The sequence below is a fragment of the Aythya ferina genome (assembly GCF_964211825.1).
Source record: "Aythya ferina genome assembly, chromosome: 4".
Taxonomy (NCBI): Eukaryota; Metazoa; Chordata; class Aves; order Anseriformes; family Anatidae; genus Aythya; species Aythya ferina.
The window spans coordinates 45,758,074-45,773,663 of record NC_140300.1 but is presented as its reverse complement, the minus strand read 5'-3'; the positions used below and the strand labels follow the sequence as shown (position 1 = coordinate 45,773,663).

The window sequence follows — 15,590 nt, the reverse complement described above, 5'->3', positions numbered from 1 at the left end:
ATGTCATACTGTGACAAGAATACCGTGGAATTAAGTGCTCATCTCAGGTGTCCTCTTTTGCTCCTTTAACCGGTGTCCTCTTTTGCTCCTTTTACCAGTAAAAAAAAAAAAAAAATGTTTCTAGGGTTTCTTGTAAATGAGAATTAATGTTACCTTCATATTCTGTGAGTAAGCAAGTTCTTAAACATTAATGAGGGAGGCTGTTCATTTTGATCTTAAAAACAGCACTGAAAGCATATTCAGTTTACCAGTCATCTCTTCCTTAGTGGTCATTTATTAAAAATAAGATAAAATAAAATAAAATAAAATAAAATAAAATAAAATAAAATAAAATAAAATAAAATAAAATAAAATAAAATAAAATAAAACAAATAAATTACATAGTTTGTTATTTCTGGAATTAGAGCCATAGCTGACATGTAAGAGCACATCACATAGTTGATGTATTGATTGATTTAAAAAAAAAAAAATTGATTCAAAAAGTTGTTTCAAAATGAATAAAGTGAATATTCTCATGAATGTTGCTGACATGATTTATTGAAGATCTTGGACTATATTTCAACTTAGAATAAATCTGCTAAAAAAAAAAAAAAAAAGCAAACATAACAGATTAATTTGACCTCTGGCTTTCTAAAGCATTGCAAGGCGTGTATCATTGTACATCACTGTACTTTATCCATTGGCAGAGATTAGCCCTTTAACCATTTCCACATGTCAGATTCAGTAGTCAAGCAGACACGCATTACTTTTTGTGTAAATTTTTGTTTTATTGTTTGAAATCCCTTCCCTCCAGATCTCCTTTTACACCTTGTGTCTCCTCTATCTCGGGGAACTGCTACGGCAGATGCGGGACGTTTGTGGCCCACCGCCATCCCCAGCATCCGTAGTGGGTGCAAGGGGCATCACCCCGGTGGTGGAAGCCACGAGCAGCACGTGTAAAGCTATTGCCACCAAAAATGATCCATCAGTGCCATGAAGGAGAGGAGATGGTCGTCGTGTGAAGCGGCCAAGTTGCGTGAGGCAGTGATCCCAGGCTGCCATCCCATGGCTCATGAAAGGGGCAGGTCTGCGTGCAGCTCCACGTGTGTGTTTGCTTATTTGGCTTACACAGGCAAGTGGGAAACCTGTCAGGTCATCAGGATACGGTGTGAAACGATAAAACTTCCCCAGGGGCCGCTGACTGCTCTCAGCAGTGCCACACTGCACCCGCGCGTCGGGCCCCGTAACTGCAGCCTGGGGGCAAGGGCGGGACTCGAACCCGCGACCTCAGCGCCGCCGAGCCCAGCCCAGCCCAGCCCACTGCGGCGCGGCCCCGCCCCATGCTTGGCTCCGCCGCCCGCCTTCCCGCGCGCGTTTAGCACGTCGCTTCCGGCTCGGTGTGGGGAAGTGTCGGAAGTGCCTCCATTGCGGGCGGCGGCGGGGGGCGAGGAGGAGCGGCGCCATGGTGGAGGTGTGCTGCGCTGCGCTGCGTGTGGGGGGCGCGGGGAGGTGGTGGGATCACCGACCCTGGGGGTGTTCGAGGGAAGTCACACTGTGTGCAGAGACTGATGATTGCCCCTGTTCGATTTTCTGGAGTTTGTGAAATAAAACTTAACGGAGTCTTTTCAGACTCAGTTGCTGTACTGTTTACATATAAAAACGCCTGGAAAATATGAAGAAAAACATTTGCACGTTTATGCATTTGTCATGTAGATGCTAGTGCTGAAAGTTTGATTAAGTTTCTGGCTTAGGTAACAGGTAACAAGTATAAGATAGTATATAACAGTTTCCAAGGGGAGTGGTGTTTTCTGTGAACTAAACAGTGTTGTTATATCATCCGTCTAATGCTGCTGAAGTCTGAAATTGCTACTCGATTCAAGTTTTGTTTTGGTTTTCAAATTTTCATTTAATCGTGGCTGAATTTATTTAAATATGCTTTGCTTTATTTTAGGAAGTCCAGAAGCATTCTGTGCACACGCTTGTGTTCAGGTCTTTGAAGAGGACCCATGACATGTTTGTAGCTGATAATGCCAAACCTATACCATTAGATGATGAAAGGTAAGTACTACAGTCAGTGAGTTAGGAGTGTGCCTCAAAGCTTTGTACTGCTTTGTACTTTTGTGATTGCTCTGTCCTATTGGCAAATTCAGATGTTTCCTTCTACACAATTAGCAATCTAGTGCTGAGGGAAGAAAAAAAAAAAAAAGAGGATTGTAAAGTAAGTTGTATAAAACATTTTCTGAAATATTTCAGAGCTTATTAACAGTTCAAGTCAGGGTTTAATCAGGGTTGTGCTTTGTTCTTCCAACAGCCACAAAGTAAAGATGGCAGTCAAACTGCGTACAGAGTATGGCTCGGTGTTGCACATGCCTACTCTTAAAGAAAACATGAGGGAGAAAGGAGGCCCAGCCACTGGGGATCCTTATGGACATAAACAGTATTCTGGAAATCAAGGTCAGTTTGCTCATCGCAGTATAGTTTTCCTCTGTTTTGTAATAGTCTGTGATCTTCATTTTGAAGACTGTTGTTAACTCATCAAAGATTCAGAAGGAAATCAAAATATCTGTTTTTTCATTTGTTGGTATTTTCCTTGTTATTTTCCTTGCTACAGTCCACAGGAGGTAAGGGGTTCAGGACAAGGAGAAGGCTTATTTTAATAAGGGAGTGGTAGGATGCTGTGTAATTTAACTTGTTGGTAAAATGAGTGTTTTTTAAGGTAGTGTTAGTACATGCTGTACTTGAGTAAAGAAAAAGGTCAGTGATGTGCTTCACCTTTTTACAAATTGATGATAGTTAAGGACTTATTTTGTTTGTTTTGTTTCATATAATTTTTTCAGACTTCTTTTAGCTGGGCACCTATTAAAAGAGAAATACTTGTTTTGATTTTGTAGGTTTTTTCAGCTTGTGTTTGATTACATATAGAAAGTGTGCACGTTGGGTAGATTTATACAGAAACTTCTCTTCTGAAGAATGCCAAAAGCCTTCTCATTTTAGTTGATATTTTTCTGAAATACTGCATTTGAAAGTATTCTGAGAAATGTTGAGAGACTGAAAATACTTTAAGAAAAAAACTTTTGCTTGTATATTTCTCTTCTGTCATTGCACACAATGAATTTTTGTAAGTGGCTTGCATGTCAGACACGTTGTTTGTACTTGAATCTTTTTTCATGATACTTTATCTACTTCAAAAGGCACCTTTGACAGTGCGAAGGATTTTTGTTTGGGGGGAGTGTCCCTCTGGATTGAAACAAAAAAGCCATTAGTGTTCTTACGATGTAATTTTACTATTGAATTTTAGAAAAGGTAGTCAAAACAAATTAAAATAAGAATTAAATTTCTGTGTAGTTCACTAGAAATTAAGTTATTGCAGGTTTCTTTTGATCTGTTTTCCTCAGTTTCCTGCTTGAATGCATTATTTTGTGATGTAGTGTAAAATACAGTTATTAACATGAAATTCTATTGTTTTTTAGGACAGGAGCTTGAATATATGATAACAGGTACACATCCATATCCATCTGGGCCTGGTAAGTAAAATTCTTTGAGTTTTGACAACTTTGTTGCCTTCCAGGCATCCCATGTCCTAGCAGGTTTCCTGTTGCAGTGAATCCATAGCTGACAGTAGTCAGTAGTAGTGGGAAGTAACATTTGAGTCTTTCATAGTATTGATGCAGAGTTTTGTGGCTGAAAAATGTTCTGGATTAGGAGGTAGTAAGATTTGATGAAGATGCGGTGTCTTCTTGCTAAGCCTTTGTGGATGTGATCTTGCTCTGAGGATGTCATTCGTTTCTGTGAGAATTCCCCTGTAGTAACGCCGTCAAAAATGTTCTAGGAATTTTCTCCCTAGTTTTGATGTTCACTTTCTCTTGGAGAACTTGCCAAGACCCATGGATTCCTAGTGCCTCCACTGTAGTGGCAGAGCTGCTCTTAGAGATTTATCTTGAATAAGGAGGAGGATTGCAGCTAGAAGGCAGTAGAAAGACAAGGTGGGAAAGTATCCTGCTTTTTATTACTAGACCGGAAAGGTGTAGGTATCAGCAGCCTTGCTTTGAGAAAGGGGCAGTAGTGTCTAATAGCTGTAGTGTCAGCTGGTTTCATGTATGCTTGGAAAGATCATTCCTATGTTGTTGCATTGGCCACTGCTAATTGGTGCTATAATTGATCAGTCTCTCTTTGTGGCAGTAAGATTTGTCTGTTGATCTTTTACTGTTAATGCTTAAGTTCACTGTAGTGGGAAATCTGGTGTGGCTTGATTTGTAAGTTAACAAATGAGAGTTCAGAAGTGCTTACTTGTCTGTAGCTGTGAATTAACAAAATCTTTGTTGCTGTTTCATATTTTAACCTGGGCATCTCACCCAAATTTTGTCTTTGTTGTTAGTTGCCAAAACTTTGGTTAGGGGGGGGAAAAATAGAGAAATGGGAGTGGAATAAATTCACCAGTCTGCATCAAAGCTGCACCTTTCAAAGAGTTGTTTGTATGTTTGTTTTTTTTGTGTGTTTTTCGGTTTTGTTTGGGTAGATTTCTTTTGTTGTTTCTTGCTGTTCTGGATTCTAAAGTGACCTACTGTTAGGATGAGGAGAAGTTCTAGTCTGAAATTCTCACTTAATTAGGACTAAACTTTTTGTAGTTCCTGCACCACCCCATGATACCTGCCACCACGTAGGGACAACATAATAAACTGTGCTGAAGGAACAAGTCAGCAAATACTTCTCAAAAATACTGTTTCTTTCTTTGGTGTTTGGAGTTTCACAGTGGTTGAAGCTGGATAAGAAGATGGGCACTGCTTCTGGTTAGGCTGCTTTTGTTTGCAATGACAATCATACTGTTTTCCATGCTAGAGTCTGCATACATCTGTAAGCAGTAGAATCACAGTAGAATGGATTTGGACCAAAGTACAAATTTCAGTGGATTTAATTCCACAGAAAATTCTGTGGTTATATGACAGTATTACAGAGACATAAGTCCTTGTGTATGGGTCTATGTGTAAATATCTGTTTATACGATATACTTTACTAAATTTTCTTTAATAGTTGTCTTTGCTTCTGCTGTGTTGCTTTTTTTTAAGGTGTGGCTCTGACAGCAGACACCAAGATCCAGAGGATGCCTAGTGAATCTGCAGCTCAGTCCTTAGCTGTAGCACTTCCTGCTTCTCAGACCAGGTACTGCTGTGTTATTTTTGTTAACGCTCCTGTAATCTGTGGAAACTTCAAGGCAAAACAAAGGAGTTGGGATAAATGTTATTTTGAGTATTTTGAATATTCAACTATAAAATACTTAAACACTTTTTATATGGCCAGGCACCATCTTAGTATACACTGTTTTTTTTCTTGGGTTTCATGAGAGGTATGTGGACAGAAGTGGGAACATAGGGAATTGTGATGATTAGATGTAATAGGAAAAGAGGGACATTGTTTATGGGTTTAAAAAAAAAAAATATAAAGTTTACCTTGAGGTGGTCAGAGACTGGAACCTCCCCGGGCAACCTGTTATGGAATCTCCATCCTTAGAGACTCAGCTGAATAAAGCCCCATGATACCTTATCACTTCATGAAAGACTAAGTTGATTCCAATCAGTCAACTGTTCTCATTCACCCTAGGCTGGATGCAAATCGGACAGCTGCCGGTGTGGGTGAGATTTACAGGCATGCTGGAATATCTGAGCGTTCACAGCCTCCTGGGATGTCAGTGGTGAGTTTGTTGCATGTTTTAATGTGAAAATTAGGTAGTGTTCGTCAGATTGGTTCTGCATTCGTGTGTTGTGTGGGGATCTTACTGACTAAATTTGATAAGTATTGAGATGTCAGAGCAAGGAAGCTTTAGGTTTTATGTGAAGAGATTTAGTTTTGAAGCATAAGAGTAACCTTTTTAATTTACAGGCTATGATGGAAGCTGGTGGAAACAAAAATTCTGCATTAGTGGCCAAGAAGGCTCCAACCATGCCCAAACCTCAGTGGCATCCACCTTGGAAGCTGTACAGAGTAAGTTACAAACTTATGGCGTGAATTCAGATAAACTAATGGTTTATCTTGTATTAAGATACCAACACATAGATTTTAATTTCTCATTCACAAAATAGAATCAAAAGAAAGGTGATCACACCTAAATTTTACACACACTCTTTCCTTTACAAAAGATGTGATTACAAATATTGTTCATTCTGTTTAGTAAATTACTTTGATTTATTCTTTTTACATTTTTTGTTTATGTAGATTTAGCTGTAGTATCAAATATTCATTAGAGATTGTGAGGTTTTTCTTTCTTTTAAGATTCTTTGGTACAGGAACTCAAAGGCAATATGCAAAAAAATGAAACTAATGACACATTAAAGAAATGACTGTAGCTGGTCTAACACTTTTAGAATGAGAGTAATTTCAAAAATCATTTAATGTTGATGAACGTGGCAGGGTAGCTGAGCTGCAGGGAAGATCTCTAAGCATATGTATTGGTTCAGATCTTAACTTTTCAGGTACTTCTGTTTCAACATGCACTCCCTTCTAACGGGCTAATTCTTCCTATAAAGCTTGAGCAGTTCTATATTTTGTCTGAGAAAAGGTGAATATTTCAGGCATATGTTTTCCTGGTTGAGATGTAAGAATCTCTCACTCTGGTGTCAGGATTGCATTGGTTTTGTGTTGTTCATCTAAATATAGCACCCTATATAGACAGTTAAATCTTCAGAAGAGTACTAAATGTTGTTTTACTGATTAGGTGTAAGCCTAGTTGTAAAAAGTAGTTTTTTGAAAAACTCAAATATATATTGATTCTGAATACAGCAGTATTAGAACATGCTCTATATAGAAATTAAGGCAAGTGTAATCTATTGCAATGTCATCAAAATAAACCTAGAAGAGGTGCAAGGCAAATGCCTACTTGTTCTGAGGACTTTCTTTTCAAAGAGTGTAAGTACAGATCAAGTCACTGTGCTACGTATCAGCTCTTTGTTAGCAAAGGTTTGCTGTCAGAATCTTTGCTCAGCAGGACAAGAGCTTTTTCAAGTAACTTGGAAGTAGAAGTATAGATAGAACACCAAATGTGGGTTTCCTCTTAGCTACTTAACTGTTTCACCTGGTCTTCCTAGGCTTGATGTGAAGTCATTTGTGGAAGACGGAGACTTGACAAAAAATTTAGTTGACCTATTTTGTGTCTTGGAAATGCTTGTGTTTTTTTCTAGACTATGAAGAAATCTAGACAGATATTTCAAATGTATGTGGCTGAGGTCTCATCTGGTCTGAAGAATACACATTAGCTTACCAAATAATTTCTGCTTAAGAACTTCTGTTGCATTGTAGGTCTTTTGAAATTAGGTGTATGATAGCACATGAAGTACTGCATCCGGTGAACCTAATTGTGAATTTTTATTTTAGTTGTGTGACTTGAGAGAAATTAGTGAAACAGAAAGCTTGCTTACAGCAGCCTATGTATCAGTAAAGCTTTTATTGAGATTTCTCTAGTATTTTGTTGCCAGAAAGATTCTGATATACTTGTATCACGCCTTATTTGGGGGGGGAAAGGAGGTGGCAGCTTGTTTTAAGAGGTAACTATTATTTGCTAATATAATTTAAGATTTTATGTAATAGTTCTTGAGCTAGTTACTATATAAGCCCTATACAGTGATATAAGGAAGTTGCACTTAAATACAGTATTTTTCTGTGAAGTCTCAAGTGTTGAACCACAATGTTCTGGACTCAAAAGACTTGAAAAAATTGCTTGTAGGAGCGGTGTCTTTCCCTGTTACACATTTCCTAGGTGTGGTGTATGACAAATTTCTACTAAAGTAGAAATAAAAGTTAAACTCTTTTCAGATCTAATTTCAGATTTGATTGTTTTGAGAAGCATGTGTTTCTCAGTTAATACTAACAAATTGTAGTGTTGGAGAATGAAAGTTTTATTGACTGATCTGTGTATTTTTCCTGATTTAAGAAAAAAAAACGTTTCCTTTTTTAAAGGTTATCAGTGGTCACTTGGGCTGGGTGAGATGTATTGCAGTAGAACCAGGAAATCAGTGGTTTGTTACTGGCTCTGCTGACAGAACTATAAAGGTAAGAGGTTGGAAGAAATTATTAACAAATAACTCTTCTGTTTCACCCCCTTCACATTTTAAAATGTCTTTAGCTCCTGGAAACAATGTCTTGGTTACTGTGCACATAATGCTGTGTACAGAGGTACAGAACTTTTTTTCCTTATTACCTAGTCACAGATGGAACAAGATTTATGGAATGTTACTACTACTTAGTATTTCATTTATTATATGGTAGTAGTTGAGGAGTAAATGTTTATGCTGTAATTTTTAGTTTTAATCCTACTGCTTTTTACCTGGGCTGTTTTCTCATGTTACCATAGCGTAGATTTTTTTTTTTTTTGTCTACCTCAAAATACCTGTTTTGATGCAGATTTGGGACCTTGCTAGCGGCAAATTGAAATTGTCTTTGACGGGACACATCAGTACAGTACGAGGAGTGATAGTGAGTGCAAGAAGTCCATACCTCTTTTCTTGTGGAGAAGACAAACAGGTGAAATGCTGGGATCTTGAATACAATAAGGTAAGCTGTAGTTTCTGTAATTGGAATTAGTTGGTACTGGGAAACATAAAAATCAAAGCACTTGAAATAATCTTTTGAAGATGTTAAAGGTTGTGTCTTTGTGTTTTCATCTAGGTTATCAGGCATTACCATGGTCACCTAAGTGCTGTCTATGGTTTAGACTTGCACCCAACAATAGATGTGCTGGTAACATGTAGCAGAGATTCAACAGCACGAGTAAGTATAACCTTGATATTTTTTAATATATTCAATGTATAAAAGTGAGTAGTTAGCAAATGTTAAGGATGTGTATTAAGATGAAAATACAATGAAGGTTTCTGTTAACTTTGCCTTCCTGTGTAGGAAAAAAAAAAGCCTTTGGTTATAACCTAAAAACAAGCAAAGTATCCTTTCAGGGGAATGTTTTATTTTTTTAATTTAGTAAGTAGACTACCTAAGTAAATATAAGATCAGTCATTTTACTGTATTTAGAAAGTTCTGTTTTTATGGTGACTTTAAGTTATCTAGATGTCTAGAAATTTAAAGGCAGGTTTCCTGTTCCCCTTGAAATTTGACAGCTGGGGCAATGATGTGATGAACTGTTGGGTGAAGTAAACAACTTAAACATCATAATTTAATCTCTAAACCTATGACAATGAATTCATATAATCATGACAATGCCTAAAATACACTGAATAGGCTTCTGTTCTTAACCTCTAATTTATTTACTGTGGATTCATAGATTTGGGATGTGAGGACAAAAGCCAGCGTGCACACATTATCAGGACACACAAATGCGGTAGCGACAGTGAAGTGCCAAGCTGCAGAACCACAAATTATTACAGGTATAATGGGCATGGTTTCACATATAATGATTAACAAATACATTAGTGATTAGGTTTAAGTAATAAACCTTTTTTATTATTTAAGTTTATGTAATAGGTTTATCTAATAAACCTAAATGATAATAAATATGATTTTAATAATACTTTTATCAGGTTTATTGCTTAAATCTAATATAAACCTAATGATTTTGAGGTTCATACTCTTATCTTTAACCTAATTCACCTTTTTGTTAGATTTTCTGTTGAAAATGGGCCATGCAATGGTTATTTCATACAATTAATGATATATTTAAGGAAATATGGCTGTGGATTGTTTAAAAGGTTTTCTGCATTTCCTATGTTTAATTTTTTTTTTGTAATTTGTATTGAAACTTCGAATATTCTGTAGTAGTCCACAGTTCTCTACAATACAGTTACAAGGGTCTGGTACCATGATTAAAGTGCATCTTTCCCGTTATGTCCAAAATACAGCTCTATGTAACTACTTAGTTCTTGAATTTCAGACTGCATAAAAAGACTTGCAACAACCCATCATCTTTCTCTCCTGAAACGGCATTAGTGTTTTATTTCCCTAACAAATATCAGTTATTTTTTACTTTCACATGTAATGTTTTTGGCTGACTTATCAAAAAATAGTAACTTTTATAAGAATAAAGTTTTTTACTGTTTTCTTTTCATTGCAGGCAGTCATGATACTACCATACGACTCTGGGATTTAGTGGCAGGAAAAACTCGTGTTACTTTGACAAATCATAAGAAATCTGTAAGAGCAGTAATACTACATCCAAGACAGTAAGTTTTCCTCATTCTTCTACTCTTTCAAAATTTGTAACATAAGAACATGAGAGAAAGCTAATGTGAATGATGATTTGGAATAGTAGGGCATAATAACATGTTTTAAAAAAAAAAACTTACAAACATAGAATGCTTTAAAATGTACATATTGGTAGCCTCTTAGTTCTCAAATACTTTAATTACACTGTGCTTCCCAGATATTGATAGTGGTGTACATTAACAATCCCCAGAATGTGTTTTATATACTCCCACAGAATTTCTTATGCATGTGCTTTGACACGATACTTGAAAAATCAGCAGCACTGGGCTTTATAAGGCTAATAATAAATATGTAACTGAGTGATTATTAGCAGAAAGTAATGCATTTTATACAATTGTGCATGTGTGAATAAAGGAAGCAGTGATTAATGCAAAGGGATGTTTTTTGGAATATGTGCTTCACTGCATAAGGTATTCCAATCTAACAGGCCGTAAAAAGAAACTTCTTGTGGATGTTTAATCTTTGAAGCAGGTGTTATTGGAAATGCTCCAAATTAAGATACAATATGTTGATTCATCAAAAATTGTCTGTTAATGCCCATTAAAACAATGGAGAAAAATTCACATAAAATTCACTTTTTTACAGTGCGTTATCCTTGCTTGCATAGTTCTGGAAGACTAGCCAAAACTATTTTTCCCCTCATACTTCTGCTGCTGATGCCATTATACCTGAAAATTTGTCACAATAGCAACAGATGAGAATATTGTTTTACACTGTCCAAAACTTAATGTGCATTTTTAATGTTTGTTTGCATATTAACATCCTGTATGGTATAGGAGAGCCTTGTGATTCCTAAAGTTTAGGTAATCTATGAAACTAAAGGAAAACAATAGATAGATAACTTATGATTTCATTCATAACATCATAAAACTGCTTAATTTTATGCAAAGTACAGATGTCAGAGAAGCAGTGTTAAATAATTCTGCAACTAGCATTCAGCAGTAGATTGAACAAAGTGTTATTTATCTTCAGATATTTTTGCTTTAACATACTGTGTGTATTTTCTTTCAGTTACACATTTGCATCTGGTTCTCCAGATAATATTAAGCAATGGAAATTCCCAGATGGAAACTTCATTCAGAACCTCTCTGGTCACAATGCTATTATCAACACACTTGCTGTAAATTCAGATGGAGTTCTGGTATCAGGAGGTAAAACAAGAAATGTGTGTTTATATTCCTTCCACTCTACCCCATACTATGAATATATGTCCAGAGGTCCTTAGACAAAGACCTTCACCAAACTCTCATTTTTCTGGGATAACAATCCTGCTACAGCCTACAGCTTTGTTTTGCTGCAAGTAGTGTCACCTGAATTTTCTTTGTTACTGAGCTGCAAGCCCAAAAATGTGTTTGAAAGGAATTTCAAGGCTCCAGTAGGGAAGAGATTTCCTTTTCTCAGCTGGTTGTTGCCAAGATTAGTAGCTTATCTCCGAATTTTACCTGGTTCTGTGAGTCAAATGGAGGAGAATCCTGAACGCTTACTATATCTGATCATGAATAATTTTATGTAAAAATATTCATTATCTTTTATTGCAGGTAGCATTTTCCTATATGTCAATTACTCAAGCACTGCAATAAAAATATTTTGATGTTAACACTTAAAGTATTTTATATTTATTAAAACCATAATCTTTAATGTTTCTGGAAGTCTTATCTTTGCATAAGACAGACTACATGTGTAGACCTTATTTTTTTTAGGGACAAGCTTTTATGAAAGTAGCTTATAGATATTCCAGCAGAATTCAGATATTGTCATTAAAGCATTGCCTATGTAATAGGAACTGGTAATTTCTGTAGGGCTTTTTGTTTATTGTAAACATTATTATAAACATGGAATGAATTAGTGTGAGGAAAGTTGTAACTTTATGGCTTGAGTGTGAATCTCTAGAGAGAGCCTACGATAACGTAGGAAAACAGTTAAAGCAGGAAGTTAAACCCAAATTTCTGAAGTCCTAGACCTATTATTTAATTATGAGTTTGTCCTGGCAATGCTCTAGCTATTGTGGGAAATGAAGCTAAATTGTATTGCTCCGAATTACTAGCAGGACCTGAGTTTTCACCTCTTGGTTTTGCTTATCTGGGCTTGCCCTTCTAAATACAGACTTTGGATTGCTATGAATTCCCTGAAGCCACTAGGAGTTACAGTGACAGTAGTTTAAACTGGTATTTGAAATAGAACCTCTATAAACATAAAGCTGTTAACGGGTTCCCTACTGTCTGCAATCTATTTGGCAGGATAATAGCTTTTTGTTCCATTTTAGTGGAGCTACTGAACAGAACTTAATATTCAGAATGCCAATCCTTTCTTTGCTTCCAGAGCAACTTGCTGCAATTGCCTTGGGATATGTTATATCATAGCTTTGGATTATTGGAAGGAAAATGGGATGAGGAAGCTTCATCAGCCACTTAGACAAGATCAGCCTTCCTTCTTCGCTAAGAAGGAAACCAGCAGAGTACAGGAAACCTTATAGGATGTTGAACTTTGAATATTGTGGTCAGTTTTGGGCCCCTCACTGCAAGAAGGATATTGAGTTGCTCTGGTGTGTGCAGAGATGAGCAATGAAGCTGATGAAGGGACCAGAAAATAAGACTTGAGGAGTGGCTGAGGGAACTGGGACTGTTTAGTCTGGAGAAAAGGAGGCTGAGGGGAGACCTGGTACATCACTCTGTACAGCTATGTGAAAGGAGGCAGCAGCAAGGAGGGTGTCGGTCTCTTTTCTCAGGTGACAAGTAATTAGAACACAAGGCAATGGCTTGAGCTATTGAATACATGAATATTTCATCAGATATATTTCTGATAAATTAATTAGATGTTCTTGATACTGTTTTTAGAAAAATATAATATTAATTCTTGTGTTGTTTCTTTAAGCTGATAATGGTACTATGCATCTTTGGGACTGGAGAACTGGATATAATTTCCAGAGGGTGCATGCAGCTGTACAGCCAGGCTCCTTGGACAGTGAATCAGGAATATTTGCTTGTGTATTTGACCAGTCAGAAAGCAGATTGCTAACGGCTGAAGCTGATAAAACCATAAAAGTATACAAAGAAGATGATACTGCGGTATGTTAAAGTGTCTTTTTAATATATTTTCATGAAATCAGATTTCAAATAAATGTTTCACATTTTAATAAAACAGATTCAACAACTCTGTATATGTTCAAAAGGACATGTATGCACTAATGTAAAGAAGACAACAGCCTACTCCTGATTTCTTACTAACTGCTATAGAACAAATAAGTTGCATGTCCATCAACTCCTCCGCACAAATCCTTTATGAGAAAGCTTGGATAAATATCATTAAAATAGTTGTGTGTATTGTGTTTTGAAACCACTAGGGGACTGCTTGGTAGTAACCATTAAAACATGAATTAGCAGAAAGATTGAATTTGGAACTTTTATAGTACTTCTATATATGATCTAGGTTCAAAAATTGTCAAGACAAATGACTAGTGTTCAAAGTAAATAGATCTGGAAATAACAGTTGAAAATAAGCTGAATCTATTTACTAATAAGGAAGGCAATAAATTATATATAGTAATATATATATTACTAGTATATACTAGTAATATATATACTAGTATAGTTTATCAGAATGTCTTCCATGTAAATAATTATTTTTTTATTAAACCATTGAGCTTAGAGTAACTTGTAAAGGAATAACTTTTTAAATGTTTTTATACATTTTGCTATTGATTAAGCTGCAGACGTTGTGGCATTTGCCAGAACTCATGTACATCACTGGAAGACATTTGACTCATTGACTGTTCATAATGTTTTGATCACTACACTGTTCTTCCTGAGCTGCCACTGGCAACCTGATTTTTCTTTGTTACTTTAAAAAAAAAAAAAAAAAGGCATGTCATGTACTTCAGGCAGTGGAATGGCATTAAAATTTAATGTGGGTAAATGAATTACATAATACATTAGGTAATTATAATGTTATGTATAAAATATATGTAAATCCTATGTAACAAATACTTTAAACTCTATTTGCAGATTGATTTCAAGTTAAAAATAATCCTTATGAGACTTTGCTTTATTTTTTTTCCCCCTTTTAGACTGAGGAAACTCATCCTGTCAGCTGGAAACCAGAAATTATCAAGAGAAAACGATTTTAATACAGCAACATACTTGTGCTATAATTTTGTTTTGGTTTTCCGGAGAGCATTCACATTATGTTCTGCCTACAGCAGCAGAGCAGGAAGTTGGCAAGTCATTGCTTTTTCAACATGTTTTGTAATAAATTTTATTCTTCTTTCTTTTTGTCTTTTTTTTGGTGTGAACTCAACAAACCAGTTGCAGCTGTTAATTTTTTCTTTGTGGCGCATGTATAGTTCATGAAAAGGATAAATGTGCAGGTGGTTACTTTTTTATATGTATCTACTGAGCATAAGTCTAAATGTTTTGGTGAGCCAGGTTTTTTGAAAGCCCTTTGCTTCACTATAGAAGTTAATTGTAAATTTATCCATAGAGGCCATGTACTGGAGACTTCTTGAGTGACGTTTTTAGATTTTACATCAGTGTTGTTTACTGTATATATGCTTCGTATATGCTGAAATGCTGTAATGGAACAGTATATACACTGAATTACAGAATAATACCAAGAAAGAATTGGGACTATAAAATACCAATGTAGCTTGCTTAGTAAGCCACACTGGCAATGCTCAATGGCTGTGTTATTGAATTAAATGGATTTTCATAGTGTTTCTTTCTCTAGGAGAGTTTTCACATGCAACTCCACATCTTCATTACTTTCATTTTGGAGTGGACCTTCATATAGCAATGGCTACTGTCAAATTATGTTGTTTAGTCAGCAGTGGATTAGGACCAATTAACTTTCTTCAAATTATCTCTGTTTTTTTCAGTTATCCAAAGCATTTATGACATTAGATTACGGGGAACTTCTAAAACAGATCTGAGTGAAAGCTCTGAAGTCATTCCAACCTTAATTTTATTTATTGCTGTCTCCCCAAGATCTTAAAGGATTAAATATATACTGAAAGATGATTAATACAAGGGTCAGATGTGTAATTGCGTGTACAAATGGTCATGTAACAAGCAGTAAACATGTAAGCCTCCTTGGTACAGTTTATCCATGGTGCTGGTGTTCTAAAACACTTTGTCTTAGCAGAGGAGGAAAGTGTTAAATCATTGAGCCATTCAGTTGTCAGCAATTCTGCTAACATTTTCAGTGGCTGCAGTGGTGAGTTTCATGCAGGGTGGACACTGAGAATTGTTCTGTGGTGGCAACCTTGTAGTAAACTGTTCACAGTAACCACTTCTAATTTATGCCCGTCTGATTTCTTTCAAATCTGGGATTTGTATTAGGGAAGTGACAGCTTGTTGAAAGTTGGAGCCTTCTGTTTGAGATACTAATAATATAACTTACAAAAATCTAGTAAGACTAAG

The 15,590-nt window shown here is 36.1% G+C and overlaps 1 protein-coding gene across 1 annotated transcript; it reads left to right on the top strand.

The window, feature by feature from the left end:
• Positions 1–1,345: 1,345 nt before the first annotated feature.
• PLRG1 (pleiotropic regulator 1) lies at positions 1,346–14,440 on the top strand. Its single transcript, XM_084517131.1, has 15 exons — positions 1,346–1,450; positions 1,931–2,037; positions 2,291–2,433; positions 3,450–3,503; positions 5,043–5,136; positions 5,575–5,665; positions 5,854–5,955; positions 7,924–8,016; positions 8,368–8,517; positions 8,632–8,733; positions 9,239–9,341; positions 10,025–10,133; positions 11,188–11,327; positions 13,048–13,241; positions 14,240–14,440. The coding sequence occupies exons 1-15, from the start codon at positions 1,442–1,444 to the stop codon at positions 14,297–14,299; spliced, it is 1,551 nt and encodes a 516-aa protein (XP_084373257.1). The 5' UTR covers positions 1,346–1,441; the 3' UTR covers positions 14,300–14,440.
• The last annotated feature ends 1,150 nt before the right edge of the window (positions 14,441–15,590 follow it).